This window comes from Pagrus pagrus, assembly GCF_965226575.1.
Source record: "Pagrus pagrus genome assembly, chromosome: 22".
NCBI classification, from domain to species: domain Eukaryota; kingdom Metazoa; phylum Chordata; class Actinopteri; order Spariformes; family Sparidae; genus Pagrus; species Pagrus pagrus.
The window spans coordinates 16,507,512-16,526,903 of record NC_140204.1 but is presented as its reverse complement, the minus strand read 5'-3'; the positions used below and the strand labels follow the sequence as shown (position 1 = coordinate 16,526,903).

Sequence of the window (19,392 nt, the reverse complement as noted above, 5' to 3'; positions counted from 1 at the left end):
AGAGTCTCCATCTGTGTCTATGTACGTATGTACTATCTTGGCAATGATTCATCTGATCAACTTGACACACGGTGATTTTGCTAAGAACCCAGAAAAGTGCACTGTTGCAGTGAGCGTCTATTGAAAATGTGCAGTAAAGCTCCGACCTCTGCTGGATATGGGATTTACAAATCAGAGAGAACGGTGACTGGTTCCACTATTGTGTATAAATGCAGAACTTTTGAGGCAGCCATCTAGGCTAGCTGACAGGCTAACCTCGCTAGTTGAAAACACCTACGTTATCTAAATGATTAAAAATGTAAAAAAAAAAATTAAAAAAAACACTACATTTAAAAATTGTATCAACAAAATATAAAAGGCGAACTGTGAACCAAATGGCATCCTGGGTAGGCCTATAACTCGCCCTCTGCCGCTCGCTACAGTACATTCAAGAACAGATGAAGAGAGTCTGGAGATGTTGCATAGCAGCAAGGTCTTTAAAGTTTGCAATGGAACTTTGTGAAATTAATGCTTTTAATTTCCCAGAAATAGCCTGGCCCCAAATAGTGACGGCAGCCAATTAATTATCTAAACTTAGCTACAGGTTGGCTGCCAGATTACCTCACTGTGCCTTAGCTGTAAGGTAGGCTAAGGATAGGATAGGTGGTTCTCTCTCTTCTTTTCCTCTCTCCTTTATATATATAAAGTATATTTTCCCTCCATCTCCAGTCAACAGTCAGTAGTACACTATGTACTTGTGCTCCCACACAACACATGGGCAAATGTTTTTTGCCGTGATATGCAGTGTTGAAAACCTCGAACATGAAATGTTTACACTTTTAGCATGTTTTAGCTTTTATTTCAGTGCTGTAGTGTAGGAAAGGTAGAGATGTACAGAATTAGTAGTCTTTAGACTTAGTAATTACATCAGATCAGAGCCATAATTAAATTAGAGTGCTTAAGATCCCTGTATTTAAGAACAGTTATTCAGAAATGTATAATTTCCTCATGATTGTCCTGCATAAATCCCTAATGATTGCTACTTTCTCAGTGGTAAGTGTTGCGGTTCTACACCGGTAGGCTGCAAAGGAAAGTGTAAAGTTGTCCAAATCATGACCTTCTCTCAACCATCAAACAGTTCATTGGGCTTCTGGTAGCCAAAAAGCCTGAAGTCTCGCTGGTAGAGTTTGTACAGCCTCCTCCTGTCCTCTAGGGGCACTGTTGTGAACCAGTCTAACACATAGTCAGGGGAAGTCATGTTTTCATTGGAAGGAGGGAACTTGATGTCGTCCTCCAGCTTTAAGATCTTCAGCAGCAGTTCAGCATCATCTTGAAGAGTCTCTTGATGGCCAACAAAATCATACCTGAGAAGTTTAAAAGAAAAAAACAATGTCACACAAGAGAAATCAGCATCGACTCATCAGTGTCAGTTCAGGCCTGGAGGATCAGGCTGGTTGCCATACCGGCGCAGAATGTCTCGGCCAAAGTTTTGATAGAAGAACTGGTCCTTCTTCAGGAACTTGCTTCGAAAGGCAGAGATGAGACGGATAAATAGGTCCCGGACAAACAGGAACTTGGTGTAGTGCTTCAGCTTTGCCTGTAGTCAACAAATAAGTATACATCAACGCTCTGACACACGAACCCTGCTCTGTTAGTTTTCTATTTCATACTTTAAGGACACTTCTGATGTCCTTGTATGAACTGACCTTCATCTCTGATCTTGGGAAGCTGTTTAGGTGAGTGAACACTTTGGGTAAGTGGACCAGGTAACCAGATATGGACATGAGGTCATCAAATGGCTTGCTCTGCTTCAGGACAAACATAACCCTCTTCCAGTTGGTACACGCCACCTGTACATGTAGATAAGAACAGAGAGTCTAAGGCCATGCTAGCTGCTCTGTGATGCTGTACCAAAGCATATGAGTTCTTTTAGCTAGGCCCAAGGCTAGCATAGTACAAATGACTGATTTGAGAAATGCAAAATCCAATCAATTACGTGATGTTTAGGTCTGACATGCCTAGGAAACAACCAATGTGTAAGTGTGTTGGGTCGGTTTATTTTCTGTATCACCTTGGGAATGTAACAGTAGATGATGCCGTGATTTTCATCCACAATGAAGTTATTCAGCTCGTTGTCACTCATGTCTTCAAAACTGCGCCTCCCATTAGGAAATGCCTCTTTGTCACCATCACACATTTCTTTTAGCTGCTGCTTTCTCAGTTCCTGCATCTGACGGATCCTCTCTGTGATAAGACGAATAGGAATATGTGTTGTAACTGTCTTAAAAGAAATGACAGTGTTACTGTTATGTTGAAGAAGTTTATGTACTGTGTTGCAGGGATATCAACTGAAGTTTGCATGCTAACAAGCTGGCCCCGGCCTCTCTCGCTCTAAAGCTCCTGCATGGTGAAACGCCAACACACCCCTGGTGCTCTGAGATCCCAGTCTTAACCGCTAGATGCATGGCTTACCGAGCTAACTAGCTAACGGCAGCTACAGTTAGCAGTAGTTAGCAGTTACCCTTGTGATATGTTGCCCCCTATTTGTTTTAAGTATGAATTTGACAGGTGGCCAAGTTACATTTTGCACAATATACTTTGGAGAAGAAATTCAAACTAAGAATCTTAATATTTACAATATTAAACGACAAATTAACTGAATAACAAGCTGTTCTCAGAGGAAAATAAGGTCCCAGAACACTGTTTGAAGCAAGAAAGGTGGCAGGGCAAATGTAAACAAAGTAAATGAAATTGTGTTGTCCTTTGAGGTCAGTTTGTTTATTGAGTTTATTCAGTCATGAAAACAAAGACAGTTTGTTCATTTAGTCTGTTTTGGCATAAAAAAAAGTCAGTTAAGGAAGATCTTTTTTCTTCCGATTACATTTTCTTCCCATGAACTACATAGTGCACCTTTAACTAGTGTTGTTTTCTAGTGGCTTTTCTCATGGGCAAATGACAGGTGGGGTGAAAGCCAAACATTTGTCTTTCTCAATGCCTCTAAGCTGACGGAATGAGAGTGAATCCTTAATCCAAATGCCATCAGGGGTGAGATTGCCAATCTACTATTGCCACATGCCCTGGAGCACATAACACAAACCTGTATTCAGCCTTACCACAAATATGATATACAGCAGGAACAGCAAGAATTCAAACACAGACTCACACACACACATATTGTACCTCTCTTGTCTTGTGGTATCTTCCTTTGGTTAAGGGACATCATGATGAGACACACGGATCCCCCAAATACAATGAGCAGCAGGAACCGTCTGTATGCTGCCATGGCAGCTGAAGTTATACAACATATCAGCCTTTGTCAGTGAGCCGAAAGTTTAAGGACACTTGAATGGTTAAGGTTAAAATCCATTATCTGCTGTTTATTTCCCTGATTAACCGCTGCACATACCAGTCACAAAAGATTCACATACACGTTTTACCAAAACTGTACAGTTAAACACTATGGACTGTGTAAAAAATATTTTGTTCCAGTTTTTATTAACACTGTGAGTGAGTATGATTTCAAAACCCACAATTACATCAAAGCTGAAGTCATACGGATTTCATTTAGTGTTGTAGTAAAAGTCAAGTGACAACAACATCAATTCGTAGAGAAGCAACAAGCATGTTGTGGTTTCTTTCCTGTGACAAATGTACTTATTGTAAGTCGCTTTGGACAAAAGTGTCTGCTCAATGCCCTAAATGTAAATGTAATGTATTCTGATGCTCCAGTAGGTTTGCCACAACCTAAATATCACAATCACTAATCACATCACTCACCTTGCTGCAGAGTTCTCTGATAGATGATCTTGTTCTCCAAGAGAAAACCACTGATGAGTACCTCAGACTACAGAAACATGTCCCAATACTGTTTGTGTCCACTAAGCTCTCTAATGTACTTGACAATTGGGCTGTGAGGACTTTCATATACAAAGCAAACTCTTGAATTCAGAGAAGGAAACAAACAGGAACATGCCCATGAAGAGGCACGTCCCGCCTCCTTTCATTTGGACAGACAGGTGCTTAGACATTAAAACAAACGCCCTGACATATTTAAGAGTGAAGAGTGATATCCAAATCGCACAAAATACGAATTCCTACATAATGTTGCTTTCAGGTAACAAACGACTACACTGCAGATGATTTTCTCCAGGAAGGGAACTAAGTACATTGATCATTACCGTAACCACATAAAGTCTTATCAGGTATGTAGAAAACACTGACGTCTAACCATCAGGCAGAACTGTAACGCTATGAAGATGTTAACCATACAAATTTAAAAGTCATCATTGAAGAATAACTAAGCAAATTTAACAGCAAGCAACAAAATCCAGTCTGCACCTTCACTTAAAATCTGGCATCCAGTAGTTTTAAATTAAATTAAATTCAGTCACACAATAAAGAAAATCATAACAGTAAATAGTTTACATGGGTTTGGCACATCCATTACACAATAACCACTCATAACATATTGGACCATTCCTGCAGGTAAATCCATTACCTTTCCTGAAAACAGGTGAACGATTCTGGAAGTGGTTGGTAACTTATTCCTTTTGCCCATTGATCTCCTTAGACGCAAACAAACCCAGGAAAGTATAACTTACACATCAGTGATGGAACTTTATAACTACAAACTATAAACAATCCAGGTTAAATTATTGAGTTATATGGCAATGATGATGAAAATGGGGACAAATGGCATGTCTCAAGCACTTGGTAACAGATTGTTAAAACCCTGTAACTCCCACTGCTGCAGTAGCTAACTTCAGAACAAACGAGCCTCTGTGTTTGGATGTACTGTAGTTTTGCACTGTTAGCTGCATAAACGAACATACATGGAAAATAAGTGCAGCCAAAAATAGGCAGAGCTCTTATCTGGATACCTTTCATCATCATTGGTGGTTTAACCTTCTCAAACAGCCAGATTATATTACTGTACCTTAGCCGTAAGATAGGCTAAGGATAGGATAGGTGGTTCTCTCTCTTCTTTTCCTCTCTCCTCTCTGTAATGTGATGTTCATGACTTGGTATAGTTAAGTATATTTTCCCTCCATCTCCAGTCAGCAGTCAGTAGTACAGTATGTAAATACATAACAACGGAGGCCACCTCTGTGGATCACTGCTGCAGTCAGGTTAATAAACAGGAGTAAATAAGAATCCACATTTTAACCCCAAGAGTTCGATAGTCTTCTCTCAGCTCTCCTTCTGTTGGTACACAGCTCTGTATCAGTTCAGAATCTGATGTGGTTCTGGTGTTTATTCCTCCAGGAGGTCTGGCTCTGCACCCAAATCTCCAGCCGGGCTCTGAACAGCTGAGCAGTGGCTTACCCACCCACTCTGCCCGGTGCTCCCACACAACATGGGCAAATGTTTTTGATTTTGATTTGATAGAGAGCACCCTAGTGGCAGAAGTTACTTTTTGTACGTCTAAGAGGCAAGTGGAGCCGTGATATGCAGTGTTGAAAACCTCCAACATGAAATGTTTACACATTTAGCATGTTTTAGCTTTTATTTCAGTGCTGTAGTGTAGGAAAGGTAGAGATGTACAGAATTAGTAGTCTTTAGACTTAGTAATTACATCAGATCAGAGCCATAATTAAATTAGAGTGCTTAAGATGCCTGTATTTGAGAACAGTTAATCAAAAATGTACTATTTCCTCATGATTTTCCTGCATAAATCCTTAATGATTGCTATTTTCTCAGTGGTAAGTGTTGTGGGTTCAACACCGGTGGGTTGTCCAAATCATGACCTTCTCTCAACCATCAAACAGTTCATTGGGCTTCTGGTAGCCAAAAAGCCTGAAGTCTCGCTCGTAGAGTTTGTACAGCCTCCTCCTGTCCTCTAGGGGCACTGTTGTGAACCAGTCTAACACATAGTCAGGGGTACTCATGTTTTCATTGGAAGGAGGGAACTTGATGTCGTCCTCCAGCTTTAAGATCTTCAGCAGCAGTTCAGCATCATCTTGAAGAGTCTCTTGATGGCCAACAAAATCATACCTGAGAAGTTTAAAAGAAAAAAACAATGTCACACAAGTGAAATCAGCATCGACTCATCAGTGTCAGTTCACTCATCCTGAGGAGTGCTGCTCAGTGGACCACACAATTTTGTGCTCAGTTGCTTTTTTAAGCTTCTTCAAGTGTAATTCTCCTGCTGTTACAATAAATCATTTGTTATTTAATCAATTGTAAGCTGTTAATGAGAAAATTGTGTTTAAAAGAAAAAAAGAAAAACACCATGTGCAATTTGTATGTATTTCATTTTGTCTTCAGGTCAACAAGCCATTTAAAATAAAGAAACATGAAAATACAGCTACAGCCTTGATTAAATAAATGGCCTCACTGTATGAGGCAGGGGTGGCACAGCTTGTCCATCTGCCTCCAGTGGGGGTCAAAGGGCCCCTCCTTCTCTCTCTCTGGGTCTACCAGGTACTGTATGAAGTTGTAAAATGAGGGGTGCACCCCAGATGCAAAGGCCTCTTCCGCTGTCTGTGGAGGATCAGGCTGGTTGCCATACCGGCGCAGAATGTCTCGGCCAAATTTTGGATAGTAGAACTGGTCCTTCTTCAGGAACTTGCTTCGAAAGGCAGAGATGAGACGGATAAATGGGTCCCGGACAAACAGGAACTTGGTGTAGTGCTTCAGCTTTGCCTGTAGTCAACAAATAAGTATACATCAACGCTCTGACACACGAACCCTGCTCTGTTAGTTTTCTATTTCATACTTTAAGGACACTTCTGGTGTCCTTGTATGAACTGACCTTCATCTCTGATCTTGGGAAGCTGTTTAGGTGAGTGAACACTTTGGGTAAGTGGACCAGGTAACCAGATATGGACCTGGGGTCATCAAATGGCTTGCTCTGCTTCAGGACAAACATAACCCTCTTCCAGTTGGTACACGCCACCTGTACATGTAGATAAGAACAGAGAGTCTAAGGCCATGCTAGCTGCTCTGTGATGCTGTACCAAAGCATATGAGTTCTTTTAGCTAGGCCCAAGGCTAGCATAGTACAAATGACTGATTTGAGAAATGCAAAATCCAATCAATTACGTGATGTTTAGGTCTGACATGCCTAGGAAACAACCAATGTGTACGTGTGTTGGGTCGGTTTATGTCTGTATCACCTTGGGAATGTAACAGTAGATGATGCCGTGATTTTCATCCACAATGAAGTTCTTCAGCTCGTTGTCACTCATGTCTTCAAAACTGCGGCTCCCATTAGGAAATGCCTCTTTGTCACCATCACACATTTCTTTTAGCTGCTGCTTTCTCAGTTCCTGCATCTGACGGATCCTCTCTGTGATAAGACGAATAGGAATATGTGTTGTAACTGTCTTAAAAGAAATGACAGTGTTACTGTTATGTTGAAGAAGTTTATGTACTGTGTTGCAGGGATATCAACTGAAGTTTGCATGCTAACAAGCTGGCCCCGGCCTCTCTCGCTCTAAAGCTCCTGCATGGTGAAACGCCAACACACCCCTGGTGCTCTGAGATCCCAGTCTTAACCGCTAGATGCATGGCTTACCGAGCTAACTAGCTAACGGCAGCTACAGTTAGCCTTGTGATATGTTGCCCCCTATTTGTTTTAAGTATGAATTTGACAGGTGGCCAAGTTACATTTTGCACAATATACTTTGGAGAAGAAATTCAAACTAAGAATCTTAATATTTACAATATTAAACGACAAATTAACTGAATAACAAGCTGTTCTCAGAGGAAAATAAGGTCCCAGAACACTGTTTGAAGCAAGAAAGGTGGCAGGGTCCGGCAAATGTAAACAAAGTAAATGAAATTGTGTTGTCCTTTGAGGTCAGTTTGTTTATTGAGTTTATTCAGTCATGAAAACAAAGACAGTTTGTTCATTTAGTCTGTTTTGGCATAAAAAAAAGTCAGTTAAGGAAGATCTTTTTTCTTCCGATTACATTTTCTTCCCATGAACTACATAGTGCACCTTTAACTAGTGTTGTTTTCTAGTGGCTTTTCTCATGGGCAAATGACAGGTGGGGTGAAAGCCAAACATTTGTCTTTCTCAATGCCTCTAAGCTGACGGAATGAGAGTGAATCCTTAATCCAAATGCCATCAGGGGTGAGATTGCCAATCTACTACTGCCACATGCCCTGGAGCACATAACACAAACCTGTATTCAGCCTTACCACAAATATGATATACAGCAGGAACAGCAAGAATTCAAACACAGACTCACACACACACATATTGTACCTCTCTTGTCTTGTGGTATCTTCCTTTGGTTAAGGGACATCATGATGAGACACACGGATCCCCCAAATACAATGAGCAGCAGGAACCGTCTGTATGCTGCCATGGCAGCTGAAGTTATACAACATATCAGCCTTTGTCAGTGAGCCGAAAGTTTAAGGACACTTGAATGGTTAAGGTTAAAATCCATTATCTGCTGTTAATTTCCCTGATTAACCGCTGCACATACCAGTCACAAAAGATTCACATACACGTTTTACCAAAACTGTACAGTTAAACACTATGGACTGTGTAAAAAATATTTTGTTCCAGTTTTTATTAACACTGTGAGTGAGTATGATTTCAAAACCCACAATTACATCAAAGCTGAAGTCATACGGATTTCATTTAGTGTTGTAGTAAAAGTCAAGTGACAACAACATCAATTCGTAGAGAAGCAACAAGCATGTTGTGGTTTCTTTCCTGTGACAAATGTACTTATTGTAAGTCGCTTTGGACAAAAGTGTCTGCTCAATGCCCTAAATGTAAATGTAATGTATTCTGATGCTCCAGTAGGTTTGCCACAACCTAAATATCACAATCACTAATCATATCACTCACCTTGCTGCAGAGTTCTCTGATAGATGATCTTGTTCTCCAAGAGAAAACCACTGATGAGTACCTCAGACTACAGAAACATGTCCCAATACTGTTTGTGTCCACTAAGCTCTCTAATGTACTTGACAATTGGGCTGTGAGGATTTTCATATGCAAAGCAAACTCTGGAATTTAGAGAATGAAATGTACAGGAACATACCCATGAAGAGGCACGTCCCGCCTCCTTTCATTTGGACAGACAGGTGCTTAGTCATTAAAACAAACGCCCTGACATATTTAAAAGTGAAGAGTGATATCCAAATCGCACAAAATACGAATTCCTACATAATGTTGCTTTCAGGTAACAAACGACTACACTGCAGATGATTTTCTCCAGGAAGGGAACTAAGTATGTTGATCATTACCGTAACCACATAAAGTCTTATCAGGTATGTAGAAAACACTGACGTCTAACCATCAGGCAGAACTGTAATGCTATGAAGATGTTAACCATACAAATTTAAAAGTCATCATTGAAAAATAACTAAGCAAATTTAACAGCAAGCAACAAAATCCAGTCTGCACCTTCACTTAAAATCTGGCATCCAGTAGTTTTAAATTAAATTAAATTCAGTCACACAATAAAGAAAATCATAACAGTAAATAGTTTACATGGGTTTGGCACATCCATTACACAATAACCACTCATAACATATTGGACCATTCCTGCAGGTAAATCCATTACCTTTCCTGAAAACAGGTGAACGATTCTGGAAGTGGTTGGTAACTTATTCCTTTTGCCCATTGATCTCCTTAGACGCAAACAAACCCAGGAAAGTATAACTTACACATCAGTGATGGAACTTTATAACTACAAACTATAAACAATCCAGGTTAAATTATTGAGTTATATGGCAATGATGATGAAAATGGGGACAAATGGCATGTCTCAAGCACTTGGTAACAGATTGTTAAAACCCTGTAACTCCCACTGCTGCAGTAGCTAACTTCAGAACAAACGAGCCTCTGTGTTTGGATGTACTGTAGTTTTGCACTGTTAGCTGCATAAACGAACATACATGGAAAATAAGTGCAGCCAAAAATAGGCAGAGCTCTTATCTGGATACCTTTCATCATCATTGGTGGTTTAACCTTCTCAAACAGCCAGATTATATTACTGTACCTTAGCCGTAAGATAGGCTAAGGATAGGATAGGTGGTTCTCTCTCTTCTTTTCCTCTCTCCTCTCTGTAATGTGATGTTCATGACTTGGTATAGTTAAGTATATTTTCCCTCCATCTCCAGTCAGCAGTCAGTAGTACAGTATGTAAATACATAACAACGGAGGCCACCTCTGTGGATCACTGCTGCAGTCAGGTTAATAAACAGGAGTAAATAAGAATCCACATTTTAACCCCAAGAGTTCGATAGTCTTCTCTCAGCTCTCCTTCTGTTGGTACACAGCTCTGTATCAGTTCAGAATCTGATGTGGTTCTGGTGTTTATTCCTCCAGGAGGTCTGGCTCTGCACCCAAATCTCCAGCCGGGCTCTGAACAGCTGAGCAGTGGCTTACCCACCCACTCTGCCCGGTGCTCCCACACAACATGGGCAAATGTTTTTGATTTTGATTTGATAGAGAGCACCCTAGTGGCAGAAGTTACTTTTTGTACGTCTAAGAGGCAAGTGGAGCCGTGATATGCAGTGTTGAAAACCTCCAACATGAAATGTTTACACATTTAGCATGTTTTAGCTTTTATTTCAGTGCTGTAGTGTAGGAAAGGTAGAGATGTACAGAATTAGTAGTCTTTAGACTTAGTAATTACATCAGATCAGAGCCATAATTAAATTAGAGTGCTTAAGATGCCTGTATTTGAGAACAGTTAATCAAAAATGTACTATTTCCTCATGATTTTCCTGCATAAATCCTTAATGATTGCTATTTTCTCAGTGGTAAGTGTTGTGGGTTCAACACCGGTGGGTTGTCCAAATCATGACCTTCTCTCAACCATCAAACAGTTCATTGGGCTTCTGGTAGCCAAAAAGCCTGAAGTCTCGCTCGTAGAGTTTGTACAGCCTCCTCCTGTCCTCTAGGGGCACTGTTGTGAACCAGTCTAACACATAGTCAGGGGTACTCATGTTTTCATTGGAAGGAGGGAACTTGATGTCGTCCTCCAGCTTTAAGATCTTCAGCAGCAGTTCAGCATCATCTTGAAGAGTCTCTTGATGGCCAACAAAATCATACCTGAGAAGTTTAAAAGAAAAAAACAATGTCACACAAGTGAAATCAGCATCGACTCATCAGTGTCAGTTCACTCATCCTGAGGAGTGCTGCTCAGTGGACCACACAATTTTGTGCTCAGTTGCTTTTTTAAGCTTCTTCAAGTGTAATTCTCCTGCTGTTACAATAAATCATTTGTTATTTAATCAATTGTAAGCTGTTAATGAGAAAATTGTGTTTAAAAGAAAAAAAGAAAAACACCATGTGCAATTTGTATGTATTTCATTTTGTCTTCAGGTCAACAAGCCATTTAAAATAAAGAAACATGAAAATACAGCTACAGCCTTGATTAAATAAATGGCCTTACTGTATGAGGCAGGGGTGGCACAGCTTGTCCATCTGCCTCCAGTGGGGGTCAAAGGGCCCCTCCTTCTCTCTCTCTGGGTCTACCAGGTACTGTATGAAGTTGTAAAATGAGGGGTGCACCCCAGATGCAAAGGCCTCTTCCGCTGTCTGTGGAGGATCAGGCTGGTTGCCATACCGGCGCAGAATGTCTCGGCCAAATTTTGGATAGTAGAACTGGTCCTTCTTCAGGAACTTGCTTCGAAAGGCAGAGATGAGACGGATAAATGGGTCCCGGACAAACAGGAACTTGGTGTAGTGCTTCAGCTTTGCCTGTAGTCAACAAATAAGTATACATCAACGCTCTGACACACGAACCCTGCTCTGTTAGTTTTCTATTTCATACTTTAAGGACACTTCTGGTGTCCTTGTATGAACTGACCTTCATCTCTGATCTTGGGAAGCTGTTTAGGTGAGTGAACACTTTGGGTAAGTGGACCAGGTAACCAGATATGGACCTGGGGTCATCAAATGGCTTGCTCTGCTTCAGGACAAACATAACCCTCTTCCAGTTGGTACACGCCACCTGTACATGTAGATAAGAACAGAGAGTCTAAGGCCATGCTAGCTGCTCTGTGATGCTGTACCAAAGCATATGAGTTCTTTTAGCTAGGCCCAAGGCTAGCATAGTACAAATGACTGATTTGAGAAATGCAAAATCCAATCAATTACGTGATGTTTAGGTCTGACATGCCTAGGAAACAACCAATGTGTAAGTGTGTTGGGTCGGTTTATGTCTGTATCACCTTGGGAATGTAACAGTAGATGATGCCGTGATTTTCATCCACAATGAAGTTATTCAGCTCGTTGTCACTCATGTCTTCAAAACTGCGCCTCCCATTAGGAAATGCCTTTTTGTCACCATCACACATTTCTTTTAGCTGCTGCTTTCTCAGTTCCTGCATCTGACGGATCCTCTCTGTGATAAGACGAATAGGAATATGTGTTGTAACTGTCTTAAAAGAAATGACAGTGTTACTGTTATGTTGAAGAAGTTTATGTACTGTGTTGCAGGGATATCAACTGAAGTTTGCATGCTAACAAGCTGGCCCCGGCCTCTCTCGCTCTAAAGCTCCTGCATGGTGAAACGCCAACACACCCCTGGTGCTCTGAGATCCCAGTCTTAACCGCTAGATGCATGGCTTACCGAGCTAACTAGCTAACGGCAGCTACAGTTAGCAGTAGTTAGCAGTTACCCTTGTGATATGTTGCCCCCTATTTGTTTTAAGTATGAATTTGACAGGTGGCCAAGTTACATTTTGCACAATATACTTTGGAGAAGAAATTCAAACTAAGAATCTTAATATTTACAATATTAAACGACAAATTAACTGAATAACAAGCTGTTCTCAGAGGAAAATAAGGTCCCAGAACACTGTTTGAAGCAAGAAAGGTGGCAGGGTCCGGCAAATGTAAACAAAGTAAATGAAATTGTGTTGTCCTTTGAGGTCAGTTTGTTTATTGAGTTTATTCAGTCATGAAAACAAAGACAGTTTGTTCATTTAGTCTGTTTTGGCATAAAAAAAAGTCAGTTAAGGAAGATCTTTTTTCTTCCGATTACATTTTCTTCCCATGAACTACATAGTGCACCTTTAACTAGTGTTGTTTTCTAGTGGCTTTTCTCATGGGCAAATGACAGGTGGGGTGAAAGCCAAACATTTGTCTTTCTCAATGCCTCTAAGCTGACGGAATGAGAGTGAATCCTTAATCCAAATGCCATCAGGGGTGAGATTGCCAATCTACTATTGCCACATGCCCTGGAGCACATAACACAAACCTGTATTCAGCCTTACCACAAATATGATATACAGCAGGAACAGCAAGAATTCAAACACAGACTCACACACACACATATTGTACCTCTCTTGTCTTGTGGTATCTTCCTTTGGTTAAGGGACATCATGATGAGACACACGGATCCCCCAAATACAATGAGCAGCAGGAACCGTCTGTATGCTGCCATGGCAGCTGAAGTTATACAACATATCAGCCTTTGTCAGTGAGCCGAAAGTTTAAGGACACTTGAATGGTTAAGGTTAAAATCCATTATCTGCTGTTTATTTCCCTGATTAACCGCTGCACATACCAGTCACAAAAGATTCACATACACGTTTTACCAAAACTGTACAGTTAAACACTATGGACTGTGTAAAAAATATTTTGTTCCAGTTTTTATTAACACTGTGAGTGAGTATGATTTCAAAACCCACAATTACATCAAAGCTGAAGTCATACGGATTTCATTTAGTGTTGTAGTAAAAGTCAAGTGACAACAACATCAATTCGTAGAGAAGCAACAAGCATGTTGTGGTTTCTTTCCTGTGACAAATGTACTTATTGTAAGTCGCTTTGGACAAAAGTGTCTGCTCAATGCCCTAAATGTAAATGTAATGTATTCTGATGCTCCAGTAGGTTTGCCACAACCTAAATATCACAATCACTAATCACATCACTCACCTTGCTGCAGAGTTCTCTGATAGATGATCTTGTTCTCCAAGAGAAAACCACTGATGAGTACCTCAGACTACAGAAACATGTCCCAATACTGTTTGTGTCCACTAAGCTCTCTAATGTACTTGACAATTGGGCTGTGAGGACTTTCATATACAAAGCAAACTCTTGAATTCAGAGAAGGAAACAAACAGGAACATACCCATGAAGAGGCACGTCCCGCCTCCTTTCATTTGGACAGACAGGTACTTAGACATTAAAACAAACGCCCTGACATATTTAAGAGTGAAGAGTGATATCCAAATCGCACAAAATACGAATTCCTACATAATGTTGCTTTCAGGTAACAAACGACTACACTGCAGATGATTTTCTCCAGGAAGGGAACTAAGTACATTGATCATTACCGTAACCACATAAAGTCTTATCAGGTATGTAGAAAACACTGACGTCTAACCATCAGGCAGAACTGTAACGCTATGAAGATGTTAACCATACAAATTTAAAAGTCATCATTGAAGAATAACTAAGCAAATTTAACAGCAAGCAACAAAATCCAGTCTGCACCTTCACTTAAAGTCTGGCATCCAGTAGTTTTAAATTAAATTAAATTCAGTCACACAATAAAGAAAATCATAACAGTAAATAGTTTACATGGGTTTGGCACATCCATTACACAATAACCACTCATAACATTGTTGTGCTCACATCACACGAGGCACCATAATGTAGTGCTTAATGCAAGAGTTTGGGGTTAAATTTGGCTATCAATAATAATTAATGATTATCAGGGATAATTATTAATTCTGATTACTAATAAGATCCAATTTACATTAGATCACCTTGGGGCACCACCCTTGAAGAAGGGAAAATATAGCCATTCACCAAATCAGTCTCAGAAAAGGTACTAAATTGTTTGTAACTCTGATTAATAATTAATTTAATAACTACAACCAATATTACCATAACAGCTAGTAATGGTCGAAGGATTTTGGAGCTCTTGACAGAGTAGAGGTTGGCAACATTCACTCTTGTACAATATTAAATAGACAACATGTGGGTTAAAAAGTCTTCTATTCAACACAAAGATGAAAACACACTAACTAACATGTACTTTATACAGGTGTGTGTGTATGTGTATGTGTATGTGTATGTGTATGTGTGTGTGTGAGTGTGTGTCTGGCAGAACAAAGAAACAATGGTGGTCACTGATCTCGCATGTGGGTGTGATATGCTCCAGGCTCAAGGACTGTGTGTGTGTGTGTGTGTGTGTGTGTGTGTGTGTGTGTGTGTGTCTGTGTGACGTGATGCCAGGTTATAGAAGATGGTTAGTTGCATGCAAAGACCCTGAGTCTGTGTGAAGCATCATTCGACTAACGTCGAATTAGCCATCTAGGAAAGCAAACTACCAATAACCTGACCTGAGATCACAATAACACTCAAACAGTGGACACATAAATTGAACACATATGCATTACATCAACCAGAGTTTAAAGTCCTGTGCTTAGCCGTGCTATGCTACGCTATCTAAGCCCAGTTCAACGTTACCAGTCTTTGAAGAAAAGGTGCTGGTGGTTGCAGGAGAACGTTGGGATTCCAATGTTGAATGCTGTTCTTGCTGTGCAAGGACTGATGAAAGTCGGCAGAGGAGGAAACGGTTCGCTCCTTTCCTCCTCTGCGGCGCAGCAAGCCGGACGCGTATTTGTCCTCCTTTTTGAGGCACTAGGCTTGAAGAGCGGAGTTTTTCATAGCAGAGATGAAAAACTCCGCTGCGCCGGTGCGCCGGACAGGGCATTGAAAATCCGGACTGTCCGGCCTAAAGCCGGACGCCTGGTCACCCTATCTGTCACCCTGACCAATAGTAGCTCAAAGCTGAATTTTGCACCTAGGTGTGAAGAAAGGGAAATCCTGGGACACTGAGTTCAGTTCAGAGTCCATTTTGAAATCCACAATGAATGACTTCATCTGTGGGTCCCAACAACATATTGGACCATTCCTGCAGGTAAATCCATTACCTTTCCTGAAAACAGGTGAACGATTCTGGAAGTGGTTGGTAACTTATTCCTTTTGCCCATTGATCTCCTTAGACGCAAACAAACCCAGGAAAGTATAACTTACACATCAGTGATGGAACTGTATAACTACAAACTATAAACAATCCAGGTTAAATTATTGAGTTATATGGCAATGATGATGAAAATGGGGACAAATGGCATGTCTCAACCACTTGGGAACAGATTGTTAAAACCCTGTAACTCCCACTGCTGCAGTAGCTAACTTCAGAACAAACGAGCCTCTGTGTTTGGATGTACTGTAGTTTTGCACTGTTAGCTGCATAAACGAATATACATGGAAAATAAGTGCAGCCAAAAATAGGCAGAGCTCTTATCTGGATACCTTTCATCATCATTGGTGGTTTAACCTTCTCAAACAGCCAGATTATATTACTGTACCTTAGCCGTAAGATAGGCTATGGATAGGATAGGTGGTTCTCGCTCTTCTTTTCCTCTCTCCTCTCTGTAATGTGATGTTCATGATTTGGTATAGTTAAGTATATTTTCCCTCCATCTCCAGTCAGCAGTCAGTAGTACAGTATGTAAATACATAACAATGGAGGCCACCTCTGTGGATCACTGCTGCAGTCAGGTTAATAAACAGGAGTAAATAAGAATCCACATTTTAACCCCAAGAGTTCGATAGTCTTCTCTCAGCTCTCCTTCTGTTGGTACACAGCTCTGTATCAGTTCAGAATCTGATGTGGTTCTGGTGTTTATTCCTCCAGGAGGTCTGGCTCTGCACCCAAATCTCCAGCCGGGCTCTGAACAGCTGAGCAGTGGCTTACCCACCCACTCTGCCCGGTGCTCCCACACAACATGGGCAAATGTTTTTGATTTTGATTTGATAGAGAGCACCCTAGTGGCAGAAGTTACTTTTTGTACGTCTAAGAGGCAAGTGGAGCCGTGATATGCAGTGTTGAAAACCTCCAACATGAAATGTTTACACATTTAGCATGTTTTAGCTTTTATTTCAGTGCTGTAGTGTAGGAAAGGTAGAGATGTACAGAATTAGTAGTCTTTAGACTTAGTAATTACATCAGATCAGAGCCATAATTAAATTAGAGTGCTTAAGATGCCTGTATTTGAGAACAGTTAATCAAAAATGTATAATTTCCTCATGATTTTCCTGCATAAATCCTTAATGATTGCTATTTTCTCAGTGGTAAGTGTTGTGGGTTCAACACCGGTGGGTTGTCCAAATCATGACCTTCTCTCAACCATCAAACAGTTCATTGGGCTTCTGGTAGCCAAAAAGCCTGAAGTCTCGCTCGTAGAGTTTGTACAGCCTCCTCCTGTCCTCTAGGGGCACTGTTGTGAACCAGTCTAACACATAGTCAGGGGTAGTCATGTTTTCATTGGAAGGAGGGAACTTGATGTTGTCCTCCAGCTTTAAGATCTTCAGCAGCAGTTCAGCATCATCTTGAAGAGTCTCTTGATGGCCAACAAAATCATACCTGAGAAGTTTAAAAGAAAAAAACAATGTCACACAAGTGAAATCAGCATCGACTCATCAGTGTCAGTTCACTCATCCTGAGGAGTGCTGCTCAGTGGACCACACAATTTTGTGCTCAGTTGCTTTTTTAAGCTTCTTCAAGTGTAATTCTCCTGCTGTTACAATAAATCATTTGTTATTTAATCAATTGTAAGCTGTTAATGAGAAAATTGTGTTTAAAAGAAAAAAAGAAAAACACCATGTGCAATTTGTATGTATTTCATTTTGTCTTCAGGTCAACAAGCCATTTAAAATAAAGAAACATGAAAATACAGCTACAGCCTTGATTAAATAAATGGCCTCACTGTATGAGGCAGGGGTGGCACAGCTTGTCCATCTGCCTCCAGTGGGGGTCAAAGGGCCCCTCCTTCTCTCTCTCTGGGTCTACCAGGTACTGTATGAAGTTGTAAAATGAGGGGTGCACCCCAGATGCAAAGGCCTCTTCCGCTGTCTGTGGAGGATCAGGCTGGTTGCCATACCGGCGCAGAATGTCTCGGCCAAATTTTGGATAGTAGACCTGGTTCTCCTTCAGGAACTTGTCTCGAAAGGCAGAGATGAGACGGATAAATGGGTCCCGGACAAACAGGAACTTGGTGTGGTGCTTCAGCTTTGCCTGTAGTCAACAAGTAAGTATACATCAACGCTCTGACACACGAACCCTGCTCTGTTAGTTTTCTATTTGATACTTTAAGGACACTTCTGATGTCCTTGTATGAACTGACCTTCATCTCTGATCTTGGGAAGCTGTTTAGGTGAGTGAACACTTTGGGTAAGTGGACCAGGTAACCAGATATGGACATGGGGTCATCAAATGGCTTGCTCTGGTTCAGGACAAACATAACCCTCTTCCAGTTGGTACAAGCCACCTGTAGATAAGAACAGAGAGTCTAAGGCCATGCTAGCTGCTCTGTGATGCTGTACCAAAGCATATGAGTTCTTTTAGCTAGGCCCAAGGCTAGCATAGTACAAATGACTGATTTGAGAAATGCAAAATCCAATCAATTACGTGATGTTTAGGTCTGACATGCCTAGGAAACAACCAATGTGTAAGTGTGTTGGGTCGGTTTATGTCTGTATCACCTTGGGAATGTAACAGTAGATGATGCCGTGATTTTCATCCACAATGAAGTTCTTCAGCTCGTTGTCACTCATGTCTTCAAAACTGCGGCTCCCATTAGGAAATGCCTCTTTGTCACCATCACACATTTCTTTTAGCTGCTGCTTTCTCAGTTCCTGCATCTGACGGATCCTCTCTGTGATAAGACGAATAGGAATATGTGTTGTAACTGTCTTAAAAGAAATGACAGTGTTACTGTTATGTTGAAGAAGTTTATGTACTGTGTTGCAGGGATATCAACTGAAGTTTGCATGCTAACAAGCTGGCCCCGGCCTCTCTCGCTCTAAAGCTCCTGCATGGTGAAACGCCAACACACCCCTGGTGCTCTGAGATCCCAGTCTTAACCGCTAGATGCATGGCTTACCGAGCTAACTAGCTAACGGCAGCTACAGTTAGCCTTGTGATATGTTGCCCCCTATTTGTTTTAAGTATGAATTTGACAGGTGGCCAAGTTACATTTTGCACAATATACTTTGGAGAAGAAATTCAAACTAAGAATCTTAATATTTACAATATTAAACGACAAATTAACTGAATAACAAGCTGTTCTCAGAGGAAAATAAGGTCCCAGAACACTGTTTGAAGCAAGAAAGGTGGCAGGGTCCGGCAAATGTAAACAAAGTAAATGAAATTGTGTTGTCCTTTGAGGTCAGTTTGTTTATTGAGTTTATTCAGTCATGAAAACAAAGACAGTTTGTTCATTTAGTCTGTTTTGGCATAAAAAAAAGTCAGTTAAGGAAGATCTTTCTTCTTCCGATTACATTTTCTTCCCATGAACTACATAGTGCACCTTTAACTAGTGTTGTTTTCTAGTGGCTTTTCTCATGGGCAAATGACAGGTGGGGTGAAAGCCAAACATTTGTCTTTCTCAATGCCTCTAAGCTGACGG

The 19,392-nt window shown here is 40.8% G+C and overlaps 4 protein-coding genes across 4 annotated transcripts; all 4 read right to left on the bottom strand.

Annotated features, from left to right (window-relative positions):
• Nucleotides 1-794: 794 nt before the first annotated feature.
• Nucleotides 795-3,262, bottom strand: LOC311251276 (carbohydrate sulfotransferase 12-like; the record flags this gene model as incomplete). The annotated part of the gene is given in 6 exon segments (XM_084343652.1): nucleotides 795-1,387; nucleotides 1,390-1,408; nucleotides 1,410-1,576; nucleotides 1,686-1,829; nucleotides 2,051-2,223; nucleotides 3,160-3,262. Coding segments are annotated over 6 exon segments (891 nt in total). The 3' UTR covers nucleotides 795-1,102.
• A 2,470-nt stretch (nucleotides 3,263-5,732) lies between these two features.
• LOC311251275 (carbohydrate sulfotransferase 12-like) lies at nucleotides 5,733-8,297 on the bottom strand (the record flags this gene model as incomplete). The annotated part of the gene is made up of 5 exons (XM_084343651.1): nucleotides 5,733-5,973; nucleotides 6,317-6,624; nucleotides 6,734-6,877; nucleotides 7,098-7,270; nucleotides 8,195-8,297. The coding sequence occupies 5 exons, from the start codon at nucleotides 8,295-8,297 to the stop codon at nucleotides 5,733-5,735; spliced, it is 969 nt and encodes a 322-aa protein (XP_084199777.1).
• Nucleotides 8,298-10,767: 2,470 nt separating this feature from the next.
• LOC311251180 (carbohydrate sulfotransferase 12-like) lies at nucleotides 10,768-12,204 on the bottom strand (the record flags this gene model as incomplete). The annotated part of the gene is made up of 4 exons (XM_084343521.1): nucleotides 10,768-11,008; nucleotides 11,352-11,659; nucleotides 11,769-11,912; nucleotides 12,133-12,204. The coding sequence occupies 4 exons, from the start codon at nucleotides 12,202-12,204 to the stop codon at nucleotides 10,768-10,770; spliced, it is 765 nt and encodes a 254-aa protein (XP_084199647.1).
• Nucleotides 12,205-17,107: 4,903 nt separating this feature from the next.
• On the bottom strand, nucleotides 17,108-18,553 carry LOC311251179 (carbohydrate sulfotransferase 12-like; the record flags this gene model as incomplete). The annotated part of the gene is made up of 4 exons (XM_084343520.1): nucleotides 18,467-18,553; nucleotides 18,109-18,252; nucleotides 17,692-17,999; nucleotides 17,108-17,348 (listed from the first exon to the last, which is right to left on the bottom strand). Exons 1-4 carry the CDS (start codon nucleotides 18,536-18,538, stop codon nucleotides 17,108-17,110), a joined length of 765 nt encoding a protein of 254 aa, XP_084199646.1. The 5' UTR covers nucleotides 18,539-18,553.
• Nucleotides 18,554-19,392: the final 839 nt, after the last annotated feature.